We start from the raw sequence: 20537 nt of genomic DNA, 5'->3' as shown, positions 1-20537 counted from the left end.
AAAGTGCTGTAGTAACTCAGCGGGTCAGGCATCTGCAACATCTCTGGACCAAAATGGATGGGGAAGTTTCGGTTCAGGAACCTTCGTCAGAATGCGATGCTGCCTGACCTGCTGAGTTACTCCAGCATTTTGTGTCTATCTTTGGTATAAACCAGCATCTGCTGTGTTGGCCACAGGGATATACGAAAGATATGAAGGCATTGTAGAGGGTGCGGAGGAGATTCACCGCAAAGGTGCCCGTGATGGAGCGTTTCAGTTCTGAAGAGAAACCGGAGAAGCTGGTTTTGTTTCCCTTGGAAGTTGAAGGAGAGACACGAGAAACAGCAGATGCTGGAATCCTGAGCAAAACTCAGTGCTGGAGGAACACAGTGGGTCAGGCAGCATCTGTGGAGGGAATGGACAGGCAATATAGAACTAGTATGAACAGGTGATCGATGGTCGGTGTGGACTCGGTGAGCTTCCCTGCTGTATCTTTCAATCAATCAATTGAATTGATTGAAAGATCCAGCATGGACACAGGCCCTCTGGGACTTTGCTTCAGACTGCTGGCAGCCACTGTGTGTGGAAAGAGAAAGAAATGTAACAGTTCAGAGTGATGATCCTTCCATCATGATCAGGTAGTGTAGATTCACCAGCAACGACATAGGAATGAGAGTGAACTGGTGGTGTAAACCCTCTCTAGATGCAGTCTCTCATTGACCTGCATTCCTTATCTATTTGCCTCGGCACTTGTCCCCCTCTGGTGCGGGTTGGAATACTTTGGGTGTGGGGAGGGGAGGTTGGCGGTGCTGTGGGTGGTAGTGTCGTGCGCCCGGACATTGCCCGCTGTGCCTCCGCCGCCACCAGGCTGACCGATGCCTTTTGCCTCCCCCCCGCCCGGCAGCCTCTGCGAGTGCACGGAGTCGGAGGCCGATGCCATCGTTCACCTCAAGGGCGAGCTGCGGGAGAAGGAGCTGAAGCTGACTGACATCCGGCTGGAAGCCCTGAGCTCAGCTCATCATCTCGACCAGATCAGAGAAGCGATGAACAGGATGCAGGTAATAGAACATAGCACATGGAACATAGCACATGGAACATAGAACATGGAACATAGCACATGGAACATAGAACATGGAACATAGCACATGGAACATAGCACATGGAACATAGCACATGGAACATAGCACTTGGAACATAGCACATGGAACATAGCACATGGGACATAGCACATGGAACATAGCACATGGAACATAGCACATAGAACATAGCACATGGAACATAGAACATGGAACATAGCACATGGAACATAGCACATGGAACATAGCACATGGAACATAGCACATGGAACATAGCACATGGAACATAACACATGGAACATAACACATGGAACATAACACATGGAACATAGCACATAGAACATAGCACATGGAACATAGAACATGGAACATAGCACATGGAACATAACACATGGAACATAGCACATGGAACATAACACATGGAACATAACACATGGAACATAGAACGTAGAACATAGAATGTAGAACATAGAACACAGAACACCAAACGTAGAACATAGAACAGTACAGTACAAGAACAGACCCTTCGGCCCATGTTGTCTATGCTGAACATCATGCCATCTATTATATACCTGCATATAATCCATATCCCTCCGTCGCCAGCATATCCTTGTGCCTATCCAAAAGCCTCTTAAACGGCACTATCATATCTTCATTCCTCCACAGGCATCACAGGCTCCCACCACCCTTTGTGAAATAAAAAGTAACCCGCACATCTCCTTTAAACTTTGCCCCATCTCATCAAGCGGTGGAGATTGTGCAAGCTCCACACACACAAGGTCAGGATTGAACCCGGGTCTCTGGCGCTGTGAGGCAGCAGCTCCACCGCTGCGCCACTCTGTCACCCTCATTGTGTTATTTAGTTTAGCTTAGTTTGTTGTCACGTGCACCGAGGTACGGTGAAAAACATTTTTGCTGCTTGCTCTAAAGTCAGCGGAAACACCATGTTTGCTTACAATGATGCCATCCATAGTATATCGAGACAGGCCGGGGGCTCAGTGGTGTTGAGGCTGGGTCTGGTTGTTGTTCCACTCTCACGACTGGTCTTGTTGCAGAATGAGATCGAGCAGCTTAAATCGGAGAACGATCGTCTAAAATCGGAAACGGGCAGCAGTGGCACAGCCCGCACACATTCCCAGTCTTCCAACTCATCCTCCACCTCGTCTTCACGACAATCACTGGGGCTTTCCCTGCAAAACCTCAACGTCACCGACACCATGACGTCAGGTAAGGTCAGACTAGAATGTGTCCAGTCACAGTCAGTGCCAAACGGCATGGAAACAGGCCCTTCGACCCACCTGGTCCGTGGTGACCCAGTGACATTCTGGCCAAGTCCCATTTGCCTGCATTTGGCCCTGTGTTGGACTCAGGTTCAACGTAATTTACTTTAGTTTTGTTTATTATTGTCATGTCATGTGTACAGTGGTGGAGTGAAAAGCTTTTTGTTACATGTTATCCAGTCAGCGGAAAGGCTATACATGATTACAATCAAGCTGTCCACAGTGTACAGATACAAGATAAAGGGTATCATGTTTAATGCAAGATAAAGTCCAGTTAAGTCTGCTTAAAGATAGTCGGAATGTCTCCAATGAGGCAGATGTTCGCTCAGGACCACTCTCTAGTCGGTGATGGGAAGGTTCAGTTGCCTGATAACTGCTAGGAAGAAACTGTCCCTGAATCTGGAGGTGTGCGTTTTCACATTTCTGTACCTGTTGCCTGATGGGAGAGGGGGGAAGAGGGAGTGACCGGGGTGAGACTGGTCCGTGATTTTGCTGGTGGCCTTGCCGAGGCAGCGTGAAGTGTGGATGGAGTCAATGGAAGGGAGGTTGGTTTGCGTGAAGGTCTGGGCCTGCGTCCACAACTCGGGGCAATTTCTTGCGGCCTTGGATTGGGCTGGTCCCGAACCATGCTGTGATGCATCCGATAAAATGCATTCTCCGGCGCATCTGTAAAGGTTGGGGATGGTTGTTGGGATGTGCTGAACTTCCTGAGCCTTAGCCATTGCTTCGATGTGGCTTGTCCAGGACAAATTGCTGATGATATTTATTCCTGTGAACTTGAAGCTATCAACCATCTCTGCTTTGGTGCCATCAATGTGTAGCGGGGCGAGTGTGCGATCACAATCTCCTTTGTCTTGCTGATATTGAGGGAGAGATTGTTGGCTTGGCACCAGGTTATGAGGTTCTCAATCTCCTTCCAGTACTACATCTCGTCAGTATATGATATCCAGCCCACTACCGTGGTGTCGTCTGTGAATCCGTCAATGTTCTTGGATTGGTATTGGTATTGGTATTGGTATTGGAGTCTGCACAGTCACGAGTGTATTAAGATTATGGGAGGGGGCTGAGGACACATCCAGTGTTTATGGTAGAGGAACATTTGTCACCTGTTCTTACTGACTGGGGTTTATGGATCATTTGCAGAGGGGAGTGCTGACTCCAAGTTCCACGAGTTTGGAGATGAGCTTCTGATCTCAGTGCCAACTGACCCTACCCCTAATTCTGAGACTGTGATATTTGGTTCCAAATGCTATGGTTCGGAGAAACACCAACTATATCACTGTCTTGTCCAATGCAGCAAGAATTCTGATCAGATCCTCTCTCATTCTTCTTCACTCAGTTTGCTCGAATGTTCTAGAGTCAAGAAGAATGAGAGAGATCTCTTCTTAATGCACCATGTGCCCACTAATGTTGGGGGGACCTCATTGAAAGTTACCGAAGGGTGACAGGCCTGGATAGAGTGGATGTGGAGAGGGTGTTTCCACTAGTGGGAGAGTCTAGGACCAGAGGCCATAGCCACAGAATAAAAGGACGTACCTGTAGAAAGGAGTTGAGGCGGAATTTCTTGAACCAAAGGGTGGTGAATCTGTGGAATTCATTGCCACATATGGCTGTGAAGGCCAAGTCAGTGGATATCTTTAAGGCGGAGGTTGATAGATTCTTGATTAGTAAGGGTGTCAGAGGAGAATGGGGTTGAGAGATAGATCAGTCGTGATTGAATGGCGGAGTACACTTGATGTGCCAAATGGCCTAATTCTGCTTCTATAGCTGATGAACATGTTGCTGCAAGATTTAAACAACAGTGAAGAGGGCCTCACCCCATATGTTCTTCTTACTTTTACAGACATCCTACTTGACGATGGAACTGAGGGATCATTTCGTAAGGAGGGCTGTAGCGTCAGAATTATGATCTGCTTGAACAAACAGCTCAAGCGAACTAAGGTGACGAGAGGCGATGGCTTCAGGGGGCGGGTGGGAGGAGAGGGAGCAAGAGAGAGCACTGGTACATTGCGCTGAGTTAAGGGCGGCACAGTGGTGCAGCGGTAGAGTTGCTGCTTCACAGACTCGCGTTTGATCCTGATTACCGGTGCTGTCTGTACTGAGTTTATACGTTCTCCCTGTGACCGCGTGGGTTTTCTCCGGGAGCTCCGGTTTCTTCCCACATTCCAAAGACGTTCGGACGTAAGATAATTGGCTTATGTAAATGCTCCACGAGTGTAGGATATGGGGGTGTTATGGGTGCATGGGGTGATCATTGGCCAACCTGGACTTGGTGGGCCGAAGGGCCTGTTTCCACACTGTATCTCTAAACTAAACTAAACTACCTATGACTCACATGATTCTGTGGTATATTTTAAATAATCACTAACTTCAAAGGTTTCAGTTATATTTGGCCAGAGATAATTCTAATAATGGTTAAATCAAAAACATAAAACATACATCTAGGAATGTCTGAACGATGAAGAAATCCAACTCTTCCCAGTCCTGGGATGTGGTCATGTATAGTCTTTGGAGTGTGGGAGGAAAACATGATTGTAATCATGTACTGTAGTCTTCCCACTGACTGGATAGCACGCAACAAAGCTTTTCACGGTACCTCGGTACACGTGACAATAATAAACTAAACCAAGCTGAGCTAAACTAAACTAAACTAAACTAAACTAAACCAAATGTTGCCACAGCAGCCAATGATTGCAACATCTGACTGTTACACTTTCAGGATGAAAAGACTCCCCGGTACCTGATCGGGTCTATAGGAGTGAGCGGAAAGACAAAGTGGGATGTCCTGGATAGTGTAATCCGTCGATTATTTAAGGTACGTGTCTGGGTTGAAGCCAAACTTCGCTTCATGGATTCATTTGCAAGGTTGGCGTTTACATACTTGTCTTGCTTGGTCTTCCAAGGGACAGTTAAGGCCCTGTCCAACTTTCACGACCTAATTCACGACCTCTGCCGAGTTTGCCCTTGACTCATACTCGCAGCATGGTTGTCACTTGGTCGTAGGAGGTCGTAGGTAGGTTGTAGCAGGCCATGTTGCTAGTTGTAGGTACTCGTGGCATCAAGTAGGTCGGAGCGTTTTTTCTAGCATGATGAAAAATGTCCATGAGTAAAAAAGGTTGTGAATTAGGTCGTGAAAGTGGGATAGGCCCTTTCGGTGTCAAGTCTAGAAGTTGGATATGTAGGAAGGAACTGCATGTGCTAGTTTAGACCGAAGATAGACACAAAGTGCTGGATCAACTCAGCAGGTCAGACAGCATCTCTGGAGAAAAGGAACAGGTGACTGGGTGGGGGGAGGGGAGGGTTGCGGGGAACTGGAGGTAAGGAAAACCCTGAACGGATGATAAGGAGTGGAGCCCATAACGTACCAATGTTGACTGGGGAAGAGATGATAACAAAGAGGTACAGGGATGCAAACAGAAGTCGAGATGTTATGATACAGTTGTGAATGAAGACGTTGGCGAGGCCATATTTGGAATACTGTGTTCAGTTTTGGTCATCCTTCTAGAGGAAGGACATCATTCAGCCAGAAAGAGTGTAGAGAAGATTTACGAGGATGTTGCCAGGACCCGAGGACCTGACACTATAGAGAGAGGTTGGACAGGGTAGGACCTTATTCCTTGGAGAAAATGGGGCTGAAGGGTGATATTACAGAGGTATATAAAATCACGAGGGAAATTGATAGGGTGAATGCACAGTCTTTTATCCAGAGTAGGTTTAAGGTGAGAGGGGCAGGATTTTACAGGAAATCGAGGGGCAATCTTTTCACACAGAGTGTGGTTCATATAAGGAACAAGCTGCCAGAGGAAGTACTTGAAGCAGGTGCAGTAACAGCATTTAAAAGTGATTTGGACAGGTACATGGATAGGAAAGGGTTGGAGGGACAGACTTCTTCCACCAGTTTTCTTCACCAGTTTCTGAAATAAATGTGCCATTAAATCTGCAAACTTTACATTCCTGTTTGGAATTCAGGAGTATATATTCCGCCTGGAACCATCCTCCAGCCTTGGGCTGTCCAGTGACAGTATTGTCAGCTACAGTATCGGTGATGTTATAAGATCTTACAACGTGGAGTTACCCGAACTCTTGCCCTGTGGGTACCTGGTTGGAGAAAACAACGTCATCACAGTGAATCTTAAAGGTAATGGACACTTTGAGAAGGCGTATGGTATACAGTGTACATGTTTGAATATATCTTTGCATTAAATGTTGTACACTGTGTCCTTTACCTGTGCAATGTGGACTTGATCCCAATTATGTATAGTGTTTTGTTTTACTGGATAGCACGCAACAAAAAGCTTCTCACTGCACCTCAGTACACGTGACAATAATAAACTAAACACAATGCTTGCTTTCCTTGGTTGGGGCATTGAGTATAAGGGTCACAAAGTCATGATGCAGCTCCATAAGTGTTTGATTAGGTCGCATTTGGCATGAAGTTGGCATTTGGCATAAATTTGGCATGCACTTCTGGTCACCCCATTACAGCAAGGATGTGGAGGCTTTAGAGGAGGTTTACCGGAACACTGCCTGGATTTATGTAACTACAGGGTGAGGATGTCCAAACTTGGATTGTTTTCTCTGGAACGCCAGCGGTTGATGGGAGACCTAATGGAAGTAAATAAAATTATGAGAGGCATAGATTGGGTAGACAGTACAAATCTTTTTTCTCAGGATAGAAAAATCAAAGACTAGAGGGCATAGCTTTAAGATGAGAGGCGCAAAGTCTAAACTTTGGGGCAAGTTTGGGTGCCTGGAACATGTTGCCGGTAGTGGAGGCAATTATGATAGTGGTGTTTAGATAGGCACGGGGATATACAGGGAATGGAGGGACATAGATCATGCACAGGCAGAGGAGATTGGTTTATCTTGGCATTAAGTTCAGCACAGACATTGCCACACTGTCTATGTTCTGTCTTCTGTTTTCTTTCTCTTGAGGGGCCAGATGGTTTTGTTCATGGTACTTCACTTTCTTAAACCACACCTCTCATATTGAGTAGTAGAGTCTAGATGTTTTGACTTTAGACTTTAGAGATACAGTACGGAAACAGGCCCTTCGGCCCACCGAGTCGGCGCTGACCAGCGATCACCCCGTGCACCAGCACTATTCTACACACTAGGGACAAGTTGCAATTTTACCAAAGCCAATCAACCTACAAACCTGTCTGCCTTTGGAGTGTGGGAGGAAACTGGAGCACCCGGTGAAAACCCACGTGGTCACATGAAGAACATACAAACTCGTGCAGCTATGAACAGCAAACGTAGTCAGGTTCGAACCCGGGTCTCTGGCGCTGTAGGACAGCAACTCTACCGCTGTGCCACTATCCCATCTAAGAATGAAGCTTTGCCCTGAGGGAGTTTTGGAAAGTCTTTTACCTGCTAAGGTTAAGAGAATTTCAAATCCTTCCGCCGGTGAAAATGTATGCTGGGTCGTCCAATGACAAGATGTTGGGGTAGAGGTCGGAAACAAGCTAATTGAAAGATTGTCATAGAGTGATACAACGTGGAAATCAGGCCCATCGGCCCAACTTCCCACACTGGCCAACATGTCCCCTCTACACTAGTCCCACCTGCCAGCATTTGGCCCATATCCCTCTAAACCTGTCGTTTCCATGTACCTGTCGGAATGTTTCTTAAACGTTGCAAAAGTCCCTGCCCCAACTACCTCCTCCTACAGCTCATTCCATACACCCTCTACCCTTTGTGTGAAAATGTTACGCCTCAGGTTCTTATAAATTCTTTACCCACCCTCCCTCACCTCAAACCTATGTCCTTTGGTTCTCGACGGCACGAGACTCTGTGCGTTTACCCGATCTATTCCTCTCATGATTTTGTACATCGCTATAAGATAACCCCTCGTCCTCCTGCACTCCAAGGAATAGAGTCCCAGCCTACTCACTGTAGCTCAGGCCCTCGGGTTGTGGCAACATCCACGTACATCTTGTCTGCACTCCTTCCAGCTTGACAACAAAGGGCACAATGGCCTCAACCTTTATATCAGTTCCATAACATAATACACCAGTGAAGTAGATGAAGGATTCCCATGCATTATAGACTGTGAGGTATGGGCACATTAGTAATGGAGGAAATGAGGCACTCAGATTGTGTGCTGCTATTTCTCCCAATTCATTCAGGATAAGCGGCAATCTGTTTAGATTGGAAGTCAAGTGTTGACCGTTTAAGGGCTTCAAAGGTTACGGGGAGAAGGCAGGAGAATGGGGTTGAGAGGGGAAAATAGATCGACAAAGATTTCCTTCTCAACCTCAACGGCCACAATAGACACAAAATGCTGAAGGAACTCAGGGGGTCAGGCAGCATCTCTGGAGAAAAGGAACAGATGACGTTTTGGGTCAGAACTCTTCTTCAGATCCAGTTCTAGTGACTTATTTCCGACCCAAAACCGTCGCCCGTTACTTTTCTCCAGAGATACTACCTGACCTGCTGAGTTCCTCCAGCATTTTGTGTCTGTCTTCGGAATAAACCGGCATCTGCAGTTCCTTCCTACACAAGTGGGAAAGGGATCTCCCATTTCATCACGGCATGTTTATTGCTAGCTCCGAGGCAATACTTGACGCCAAACGGGCTTTGTTGAAGCTTTGCTCCAAGTGAGATTGTGGCTGTTCTGTTTGTAGGTGTGGCGGAGAATAGTGTGGACAGCCTGGTGTTTGAAGCCCTGATTCCAAAGCCCACCATGCACTGTTACCTCAACGTTCTGCTGGAGCATCGACGGATCATACTGTCCGGACCCAGTGGAACCGGCAAAACCTACCTGGCCAACAAACTGGCCGAATTCCTGGTCAATAGGTCTGGACAGGAAGTCACCAACGGGTCAATAGCCACATTCAACGTGGACCACAAGTCCAGCAAGGTAAGGAAGAACTTGCCCAATGAAACCCCTATCCTAGTGCGCACTCTCCCACCCCTCTTTCCCCCGACACTTGTTCCCTTCTACCTATATCCCTATCGCGATAGAGTGGACGTGGAAAGGACGTTTCCATTAGTGGGAGACCCTAGAACTAGAGGGCACAGCCTCAGAATTAAAGGACATACCTTCGAAATGGAGATGATGAAGAATTTCCTTCGCCAGAGGGAGGTGAATCTGTGGAATTTATTGGCACAGACGGCTGTGGATGTCGTCATTGGGTACTTTTAAAGTGGTGATAGACAAGCTCTTGATCATTAAGGGCTTCAAAGTTTACGGGGAGAAGGCAGGAGAATAGGGTTGAGAGGGAAAAATAGATCCACAAAGATTTCCTTCTCGACCCCGTTCTCCTGCCTTCTCACCATAATCTTTGAGGTCCTTGCTAATCAAGAACTTATCAATCTCCGCTTTAAAAATACCCAATGACGTGGCCTCCACAGCCGTCTGTGGCAATGAATTCCACTGATTTATCACACTCTAGTTAAAGAAATCCCACCTCATCTACATTTTGGGGCAGATTCGATGGGCTAAATGGTCTAATTCTGCTTCTATTTATTTTACGGTTTCTGGCTTTACATTTCACTCCTCCTCTTCTCTCCGTATCTGACACCATTTTGTCTGCCTTTCACCTCCAACCTTTGTCACCTACGCCACCCATCTGCCTCTAACCCCCCCCCCCCCCCCAAACCCCGCACCTAGGTCTCTCTCTCTTTTGCTGGGCTTGGTCCCACCCCCCCACCTCACTTTTCCAGCTCTCTCTCCCCGACTACCATCAGTCAGAAGAAGGGTACTGATCCAAATTATTGCCTAATAGAAATAAGTAAAATCTGATAGCAGTATGTAAAATCGTGAGAGGCATAGATAGAGTAGGCAGATCAAAGACAAGAGGGAAGAGGTTTAAGGTGCAGAGTTTACAAGAGATTCTCGGGGTTTGTTCTTTCCACAGAGGGTTGTGGGTGCCTGGAACTTGTTGCCAAGGGTGGTGGTGGAGGCAGATATGATAGTGGCATTTAAAAAATACTTTTAGTTCGGCACATGGGCATGCAGACATTGGAGGGCTATGGATGATGTGCAGGTAGATAAGTGATGGACTTGGCATCATGTTCAGCACAGACATTGTGGGCTGAAGAGACTGTTCTTGTGCTGTACTGTTCTATGTTCGTATCGAGATTATGTCAAGTTGGCTACTTTTCTGTAATACGTGTGTCTTCTCTTTACAAACCATTGGCAGGAACTACGACAATACCTGTCAAATCTGGCAGATCAATGTGCTTCTGCAGATAATGGATCTGATCTCCCTCTCGTAATAATCCTCGATAACCTCCACCATGTGGGATCTCTGAGTGACATCTTCAATGGATTCCTCAACTGCAGATACCACAAGTGGTGAGTCAATCAAACATTGGCACTGAGGAATTTTCCTGAATGCATTTTGAGGTGACATACAAAATAAAAGTGTGGATTAGAAGGCACAAAATACTGGAGTAACTCAGCGGGTCAGGCAGCATCTCTGGAGAACATGGATGAATGATTGGGACCCTTCTTGGGTGACCAGAACTGAGCACAATACTCCAAACGCAGCCCAGCCAAAGTCCTATAAAGCTGCAACATGACGTCCTGACTCTTGTACTCTATGCCCCAACTGACAAAGGTTCAATCTTCAGGCCAATGTTTATATTCTCCCCACATTCCCATTGTCTTCCACAGACTGATGTCAGAGCTTCATCTCTAAAGAAGGGATCCGACCCACAACGTCTCCTGTCCATGTTCTCCATAGATGCTGCCTAACCCTCTGAATTACTCCAGCACTTTGTGTCCTTTTATGTAAACCACAAAACGTGTAAAATATTGTAGCAGTTCCTTGTTTCTACAATATATATGTGTATGTTGGCATTTGTTTAAGAGGCAGAATTTTGCATTATTTTAGATGATGGGGCACACCGGCGCAGCTTTTTTTTTTTTTTTTTTTTTTTTTTTTTAAATCAAAAATATTTATTCAAATATTAAAATAGTATTGACAATACAATAAAACAAAACACCACCATAATACAAGACGAACAAATATGCTAAGCAACTGCTAAACAATTATATTGCAATCCTTGTCAAGGATACATTCAACCCCCCTCGGTGCCCAGCGGTCCCGGAACTCCCTCAGGGTGCCCCCGGCGCAGCTGTTGGAGGGTTTGATCCTGACTTCAGGTGCTGTCTGTCTGTGTGGAGTTTGCACGTTCTCTCTGTGACCACGTGTGTTTCCTCCGGGTGCTCCGGTTTCCTCCCACATCCCAGAGACGTACGGGTTTGTAGGTTAATTAGCCCTCTGTGAATTGCCCCTGGTGTGTAGGGAGTGGATGAGAAAGTGGGATAGTCTGAACGGGTAGAAACAAAGAACGGCAGAGATTTTCTTAATTCACCCCCAGAGATTAGAAGAAACATCCCATGGAATAGATGGGATATCGTCTTTTCCACCATTTTCTTCCCCCTGTTCTGCCGGGTTTAATTGAGGAACCCTGTGTGTAGAGATTCCAAGCAGGAGTCAAAAGTGTGTACACCTCATGTGTACCAGCAATGGCACAATGGAACTTACACTTGCTGCAGCTTAACATCTCATTAATACAGTAATACAACAAATAAATAATCAATAAATTAATAATTAGTAATACCACAGCTGAGATCATCAAAGACACACACCACCCTGGCCACACTCTCATCTCACTGCTAACATCAGGAAGAAGGTACAGGAGCCTGACAACCGTGAGCAACTTCTTGCCAGCAAACACTGCACAACACTAACCTCAGCAATTATGATTTTTAATACATATATTAGTACAAAACCATAGTCTCCAGTGGAACCAATTCACAGTTGCTGAGGTTAGTTTTGTGCAGTGTTCGAGAGCCTGATTGTTATTGGGTAAGAGCTGTTCCTGAACCTGGAGGTCACGGTTCTCAGGCTCCTTGTACCTTCTTCCTGATGGTAGCAGCGAGATGAGGGCGTGGCCAGGGTGTAGTGGGTGTCATGAGATATTGACTGCGTTTTTGAGGCAGTGCTTCCTGTTCCATTCGATGGCGGGGAGGTCAGTATCCGTCATGGACCGGGCAGTGTCTCATTTTCTGCAGACTCCTTCATTCCTTCGATGTTACTGAATCAGGCCATGATACAACCAGGTAGAATGCTTTCTGCTGTACACCTGCAGAAGTTCAATGAAGTATTCATCAACATACCGAATTACCTGAATCCTCTCAGGAAGTACAGGCTTTGATAAGGTTTTTTTGTATTGCATCGATGTGCTGGGTCCAGGTCAGATCTTCAGAGATATACACGCCCAGGAACGTGAAGCTGTTGACTCTCTCCACTGTCAACCCATCGATGAAGACAGTAGACTTTAGACTGTCAAGATACAGTACTGAAACAGACTATTCGGCCCACTGAGTCTGCACCAACCAGCGATGACTCCATACACTAGCACTATGCTACACACTAAGGACAATTTACAAGTTTTGTTTAACCGATGCCAATTAATCTACAAATCTGTACATCTTTGGAGTGTAGGCGGAAACTGGAACACCCAGAGAATACCCACGCGGTCACGGGGAGAACGTACAAACTCCACACAGACAGCGCCTGTGGTCAGGATCGAACTTGGGTCTCTGGCGTTGTGAGGCAGCAACTCTACCACTGCGCTAACAGGTGTTCCCCACCTGAAGCCAACGACCCACTACCACTATGTACAGCATCTGCAATGATTTAGGTCGCGTCCAGCATATCTGACCTGGTGTGTTCTGTTTTTGCAGCCCATATGTCATTGGAACCATGAACCAGGCGGTCTCCTCATCAGCCAACCTGGAGCTCCACCACAACTTCAGGTACGTCTAACCGTCGCCACCCCCTTCCAGTGACCCTTCACTCCGCCCTCACCGCCTCTCCCTATCTGGTACTTCATCGTGAGTTCCCTCCACCCCTCTGCTTCCCCACCATCCAATCTCCTTTTGTTATAAGACCATAAGACACAGGAGCAGAATTAGACCATTCAGCCCATTGCGTTTGCTGCACCATTTGATCATGCTGGTCTTTTGTAACTTTGTCGGCACCCTATATGTGGTGACTCTTTGCATGCTTTGTGTATTGCGTGCAAAATAAAGGATTTCACTGTACCCAAGGTACATGTGACAATATGGTCATCATCATCATCATCATCATCATCATCTTCTTCTATCTTTCCCACAACCCCATTCTCCTGCCTTTTCCCTGTAAACTTTGACGCCCTTATTAATCAAGAACCTATCAACCTCCAACTCAAAAATACCCAATGACTTGGCCTCCCCTGCCGTCTGTGGCAGTGAAATCTACTGATTCACCATCCTCTGGCTAAAGAAATTCCACCTCATCTCCTTTCTAAAGGTTCAGTATTCTTATTCTGAGGCTGTGCCCTTTGGTCCTACACTCTCCCACCAGTGGAAACATCCTCTCCACATCCACTCTATCCAGGCCTTCCACCATTCGGTCTGTTCTGATAAGGAGAAGCCGGGAGGACCCGGGAGGAAGACAGATCGAGTGTTGCTATAATAGGCTGAGGACCAGAGGGTGGGTGTGCAGGCAGTACACGTCATCTTTGCATCTCCCACCTTGTCCCTTGCTCTGACTGTGCAGGTGGGTTCTGTGCGCCAACCACACGGAACCCGTGAAGGGCTTCCTGGGTCGCTATTTGCGCCGCAAGTTGATCGAGACCGAAATCGACAAGAACATGCGCAACAACGATCTGCTGAGGATCATCGACTGGATCCCCAAAGTGTGGCAGCATCTCAACGCCTTCCTGGAAACTCACAGCTCTTCTGATGTGACTATCGGTGAGTGACCAACACGGAAACACCTCATAAAATGACACGGCGGGTCAGGCAGCCTCTCTGGAGAACATGGGCAAGTGACATTTTGGATGTGGACCCTCAGAGTTACATTGGGGGTCCAGTAACGCCAAGGGGAACGTTCCGGCCGTAGAAAATGCTGGGATCAACAGAAATGGTTCATAAGTTCATAAGTCATAGAAACATAGAAAATAGGTGCAGGAGTAGGCCATTCGACCCTTGGAGCTAGCACCGCCATTCAATACGATCATGGCTGATCATCCAAAATCAGTACCTTTCCTGCTTTCTCCCCATATCCCTTGATTCCGAACCATCGTAACTACTCCACCATTTAATCATGGCGGATCTATCTTTCCTTCTCAACCCCATTCTCCTGCCTTCTCCCTGTAACATTTGATGCCCTTATTAATTAAGAATCAGTTAATCTCCGCTTTAAAAATACCCAATCATTTGGCCTCCACAGCCGTCTTTGGCAATGAATCGCACAGATTCACCACCCTCTGGTTAAAGAAATTCCTCCACATCTCCTTTCTAAAGGTACGTCCTTTTATTCTGAGGCTGTGCACTCTGATCCTAGACACTCCCACTGGTGGAAAAATCCACTCCACATCCACTCTCTCCAGGCCTCATAGAGTCATACAGCACAGAAAAGGGCTCGTCAGCCCAACTTGCTGATGGTGACCAAGGAACCCCATCTACACCCGTCGCACCTACAGCATTTGGCCCATATCCCTCTAAACCTTTCCTTTCCATGTACCTGTCCAGATATATTTTAGATGTTGTTATAGTACCTGCCTCAACTACCTCATCTGGCAGCTCATTCCACGCACGTAACACCCTTTATGTAAAAAAGTTGCATCTCAGGTTTCTATTAAATCTTTCCCCTCTCACCTTAAACCAATGTCCTCTGGTTCTAGATTCTCCTACTCTAGGTAAATGCCCACCAACGTTAGTCATCTACAAACTTACTAATCATGCCTTGCACATTCTCATCCAAAACGCTGATTAAACCACAAACCCCAGTGGGCCCAGCACTGATCCTTGAGACAAGCCACTGGACAGAAGTCTCCAATCCGAAAAACAACCTTCCACTATCACCCTCTGCTTCCTTCCATGAAGCCAATTCTCTATCCAGTTGGCTAACTCTCTCTGGATCCCATGTTAAGATTCCTAATCACTCCTACAATCAGAAAGAGAGATCCTAATATTCCTTTGCCACATGCAAACCATGCCTGCGTCTCATCACTCTTTACCCTTCCTTAACATTAACGTGGGCCTGAAGTCACCTGCGAGCATTACTGTGGGCATAATAATGGCTGACTTTTTCCCTGAGGGACAATTGTGAACTGGATGAGTTTCCTTGCATTCTGATAGCTTTGTGGTACTAGATTTCAGAATCCAGTTTACTAATTTACCTGAATTGAAATCCCCCACCAGCTATGGCACCTTCTGTTCAGTTTAGTCCAGCTTATTATTGTCACGTGTACCGAGGTACAGTGAAAAGCTTTTGTTTGTGTGCTATCCTGTCAAAGAAAAGACTATGCATGAATACAATCAAGCTGACCACAGTGCATAAAAGGGAAAAGGTACAACATTCTGTGCAAGATGTAACATCGAAGGCTGATAAAGTCCAATTAAAGATAGTTCTAGTGAGGTAGCCCTATAACTGAGAAGAGGGCTGTTCGGTTGCCTGGTAACAGTTAGGAAGAAAATGTCCCTGAATCTGCAGGTGTACGTATTCACACTTCTGTACCTTTTGCCTGATGGTGGAGGGGGGGAGGGAGTGACTGGGGTGATACTTACTGGTCCTTGATTGCGTTGTTGGTCTTGCTGAGGCAGCGTGAAGTGTGGATGGAGTCAATGGTTTGTGTGATGGTTTGGACTACGTCCACAACCCCCAGTTCACCAATCTCCCCCTTCCAGTGTGGTGACCGCTGTAGACTTTTGCATGCACACGATATTGTTGGTTTGCAAATTGATTGATTTAATTTTCTGTTCCATGCTTTAGGTCCCAGACTCTTCCTCTCTTGCCCTTTGGAGATAGATGGTTCCAGGGTATGGTTCACAGATCTGTGGAACTATTCTCTTATTCCTTATCTTCTGGAGGCAGTTCGAGAGGGACTTCAGGTAAATGCCTTTCCTAAGATTCTCTTTAAGTTCAGTTTGGCAGCTGTCCTTTTAAATCCAGACCCACATTGTTGATCTTGTGTGCAAAATCATGAGAGGAATGGATCAGGTAAACGCATGGAGTCTCTTGCCCAGCGTAGGGAGATTGAGAACCAAAGGACATAGGTTAAAGGTGAGGGGGGAAAGATTTTATAGAAACCAGAGGATAACGTTTTTGCACAAAGGGTGGCGAGTGCTTGGAACGAGCTGCCGGAGGGGGTAGTTGAGGCAGGTACTATCGCAACGTTTAAGAAATATTTAAACAGGTTCATGATAGGACAGATTTAGAGAGATATGGGCCAAATGCAGACTGGTGGGACTACTGTGAGTGGGACACGTTGGTCGGTGTGGGCATGCTGGGCCGAAGGGCTATTTCCACGCTTTTTATATATGCAGGCACGGAAATTGCTATCAAAACATGCGGGGGACACAATTTCTTGGCCACCTTGCGCGCGCGCATGCGCACGCACACACACGCGCGCTCATGCGAGGCTTCAGCCGTGGGCCCTGTGGACGGTAACATCGGGAGCTGACCTGGTTCGTGACCAAACTCCAGCAACAGCAGCTTCATCCGCCCCAAATCGTGGGGCTTGAATCGAACCGTTCACGGGGTCTTTCATCGGCCGGCGGGGGCTTCAACATCGGAGGCCTCGATCGCCTCGATGCAGCAGTTTGATTTTAAGCCGCGCGGGGCGCTGAAAGGCCTTCAGCCCTTATTGAAAGATTCAGCCCTTAGAAAGCACCTGATAAAGTCCGAAGTACAAAACATGGGGGGGGGGGAATTGTCCCCTACCTCTCATAGCATGCAATGATTTCCGCCCCTGTATATATGCTCTATAAATGTGTGTGTGTATATATATATACACACACATACTCACAGAACTTTTCATTTTTGTTTAATATATTGTTTACAGATACTATATTTATATATTCTGTTGTGCTGCAGCAAGTAAAAAATGTAATTGTTCCGTTTGGGATATATGACAATAAAACTCTTTTGACTCTCTTGACTACACGGAGAGACCGTGGGTGTACTGACCCTGTGTATGTGTGCCCTGCCTATTGCCAGCTGTACGGGACGCGTGCGCAGTGGGATGACCCGTCGCGCTGGGTGGTGGACAGCTACCCATGGAGTGCTGGCTCCCTGCAGCAGGACTGGCCCTGCCTGCTGCAGCTCCGGCCCGAGGACGTGGGCTACGACGGCCACATCTCTGCTAAGGAAGGCGGCTCCTCCCGGCACGTGGGCCAGAGCGACAGCGACGGCGACCCTCTGGTGAGTAATCCCGCCGCACGCCGCTCACGTCTGCGCCCAAACGCGTCCATAGCTTCTGGATCAGCAAGGATGTGAATGGGGAGAAGGCAGGAGGATGGGGTTGAGAGGGAGTGTGATCAAGTTAAGTTCATAAGTCATAGGATCAGGATTAGGCCATTCAGCCTATCCATTGGTGCGGCACGGTGGCGCAGCAGTAGAGTTGCTGCCTTACAGCACCAGAGACCCGGTTCAATCCTGTCTACTTGTGCTGTCTGTACCTAGTTCGTACGTTGTCCCTGTGACCACGTGGGTTTTCTCCAGGTGCTCCGGTTTCCTCCCACATTCCAAAGATGTGCAGATTTATAGATTAATTGGCTTCGTTGTAAATAATCCCTAGTGTTTCGAGGATAGTGCTAGTGTACGGAGAGATTGCTGGTCAGTGTGGACTCAGTGGACCAAAAGGCCTATCTCCACACTGTATCTCTAAAGTCTAAAGTCCCTTTCCAGCTTAACAACATCAACATCAGTTAATTGTTCTGTTTTTGGTACATATTGACAATTAAGCGTTCTTGCCTGTTGATTCCTGACTAGATGAACATGCTGATAAGGCTTCAGGAGGCGGCGAACTACTCCAGCACACAGAGTTGTGACAGCGATAACGTCAGTCACCACGATGACATTCTAGATTCATCTTTGGAGTCGACTCTCTGAAGCGGACGCCTTGGGGTTGGAATGGCGGACTTCTCGCCGACCGCCGGTCGGAGCCCGGACCTTCTCTCCCTCATCGCCTGAAGCACAGGTCAACACCAGGGGTGCAGACGTCCAGCTAATGCGGGGGGAACAGGGGGGGCTTCTCAGAGAGAGCACTGACCCTGCCCGCCTGGATCATATGAGGGTTTGTTGGTGTCCCTGCAACAACAACAAAAATAACACACACACACACACACACACACTCAAAAACAAAATTGCACATGAATTAAGCCAAACCGGAACCATACAAAGTTGTGGGACGTGTACACCCGTTTTGGATTTGATTTGAGGAATGGAGCAATCAGTGTTCCACCTCCAAACTCCCTTCCATTGGTGCTGGTTGGAATCAGTCCAATGGCTTGGTGGTCATCACTAACTTCCGCATCTGGAGACCGTGAGCACAATTAAGCACAATAGCGTGGGAGGGGACAATGTGAGCGACCACACAGGGGATGACTCCAAGCAGGATTACACCCAACAGCAGGGTTCCAACCACTCGCCCCCGCCGACAGCCTTCCCTCTCTGGATTTCTACTGGTCTTTATTTCTAAACTTGACAGGAAGATCTCTCAGTTGCCTCCACCAGCGGAGCAAGTGACCATCCTAGTTTGTGAAGGGCTACATCATCACGGGTTGTGGAAACTCTCAGTCTCTATGTGAGAGTGGTGGTAAACACATGGTGCTGAACTCACTTGCCTTACTCCCTAAAAGATTACCGCAGTGAAAGAAAGCTACTCCATCCTGCAACGCCTGGGAGGGTTCAGGTTAATTCTACACCCAATAGGTAGAACCTCTTAACAACAGTGTCTTCAGGGTTTTCTGCTGGGATCAAACAAAAATGGCAGCTCGACTGATCTTTATACACACTTCTCTCTCATTGTGTGTGTGTGTGCATCTCTTTCCCCCTTTCCAACGGGGATTCGGGATTCCTCAAGGGAAACGCTTTGTGGTTTGTGCTGCACCAGTTCTCCACTGGCGGTAGCCCAGTGGACGTGGGACCACCCAACAGAAGAGCACAAATTGTTTGCTTCTATAGACTTCCAGCATGTTTTTTACTACCTGTATGCAAGCCCAGGACTCACTCAAGGGTAACGGGGACACCTCCCCACCTCGCACCCCGACTTTACTCACTGTGCAAGAGGTCCCCCAGACCTGCCCGTTCCTATTCTGTCCACCTCTTGCCTGGCGACGGGGCTTCGATTGGCCCCTTTACCCTTCCAACTTACATTCCGTAGAAGGTGCGAGAGGGGGAAGAGAGACGACAAAGTATTAATGAGTTCATGTCCCGTTACTCTGGACGGGGTGGGTGGGCTTCTTTGCATTATGGTTTTTGCACAAGTGTGGGAAGTTGGAGGAAGAGTTAGAAACTTTTTTTTTTGTTTTTGGTTATTGCCTTGCACAGTAAAGAGTTTAATGATTCCTTCATGGTGTATTGATTGGTGTAAACGTTTATATTCACTCGAATATGCTGGGATTTTTTGGATAAAATTCTCCGTGTAGATGGGATGTGTTTTACCCTCTGTGTGTGGTGAAGATGAACGGTGCGGGGAGCTGCCTGCCGCGGGGCTTTAGAAGGAGCCGCGGGTAGGCGGCTTCCAATACTGAATCATCCGTGTAATCGCTGGCTCATCTCCAGCAGATGTCCCAGTCAGTTTTAGCACAAGTTTACCGTTAGCCCGAGCTGCCGTCCGTGATACATCTCAACGAGAATTACGGAGCTTTTTTTTGTGGAACAGTTTTCTGTAAAACATATTTTATATTCTGTACATTTTGATGTAACATACAATGTAAATAATCAGTGAAAACCAGAGGAAAAAAAATGGTAAGAAAAAACCATCATCAGGAGAGTTTTTTGTAGTCTTTATAACCTTTAAGTTTGAGTATTTGGATGTAGCCGGTTCAATGGGCACTGGCCCATAAACTCGGTTTTTGATGTCTTTGCAGCTTGTACATTGTTTTGTTTTCCAGATAATGCACTCTGTATCTGTCTAAATTATGACTTTACCATTAAAGTGATACTATTTATTGAATTAATCTTTCTTTGGCAAGTTTACGTTTCTTACCAGGTATTACATTGATCTGGCGCTGGCAGCAATGGATGGAGGCAACTGGAGAACCTCCGTTAGTCAACGGCAGGCAGACAGCAGAGGCTAAGAGGCGACCTGATCGAGGTATATAAAATGATGAGGCATAGATAGGGCAGACAGTCACAACCTTTTATTCCACTGTGGAAATGTCAAAGACTGGATAGTATAGCAC

At 47.0% G+C, this 20537-nt stretch overlaps 1 protein-coding gene across 8 annotated transcripts in view; it reads left to right on the top strand.

Moving 5' to 3' along the window:
• The window catches only part of nav3 (neuron navigator 3), a 330490-nt gene extending 310178 nt beyond the window's left edge, over window positions 1-20312 (top strand). For all 8 annotated transcript variants that reach the window (XM_033037973.1, XM_033037971.1, XM_033037967.1 and 5 more), the window contains 12 exons: window positions 884-1037; window positions 2111-2282; window positions 4179-4276; window positions 5055-5150; window positions 6305-6473; window positions 8965-9200; window positions 10486-10640; window positions 13044-13115; window positions 13900-14096; window positions 16120-16238; window positions 17347-17550; window positions 18121-20312. In XM_033037973.1, the coding sequence (XP_032893864.1) occupies window positions 884-1037; window positions 2111-2282; window positions 4179-4276; window positions 5055-5150; window positions 6305-6473; window positions 8965-9200; window positions 10486-10640; window positions 13044-13115; window positions 13900-14096; window positions 16120-16238; window positions 17347-17550; window positions 18121-18240 (1792 nt within the window). In that variant the 3' untranslated portion in view covers window positions 18241-20312. The remainder of the gene's footprint in view (window positions 1-883; window positions 1038-2110; window positions 2283-4178; window positions 4277-5054; window positions 5151-6304; window positions 6474-8964; window positions 9201-10485; window positions 10641-13043; window positions 13116-13899; window positions 14097-16119; window positions 16239-17346; window positions 17551-18120) is intronic.
• Window positions 20313-20537: the final 225 nt, after the last annotated feature.

The sequence above is a fragment of the Amblyraja radiata genome, chromosome 19, assembly GCF_010909765.2.
Source record: "Amblyraja radiata isolate CabotCenter1 chromosome 19, sAmbRad1.1.pri, whole genome shotgun sequence".
Classification (NCBI taxonomy): Eukaryota; Metazoa; Chordata; class Chondrichthyes; order Rajiformes; family Rajidae; genus Amblyraja; species Amblyraja radiata.
The sequence above is the reverse complement of the archived record's forward strand: the minus strand, read 5'-3'. Positions and strand labels throughout refer to the sequence as shown.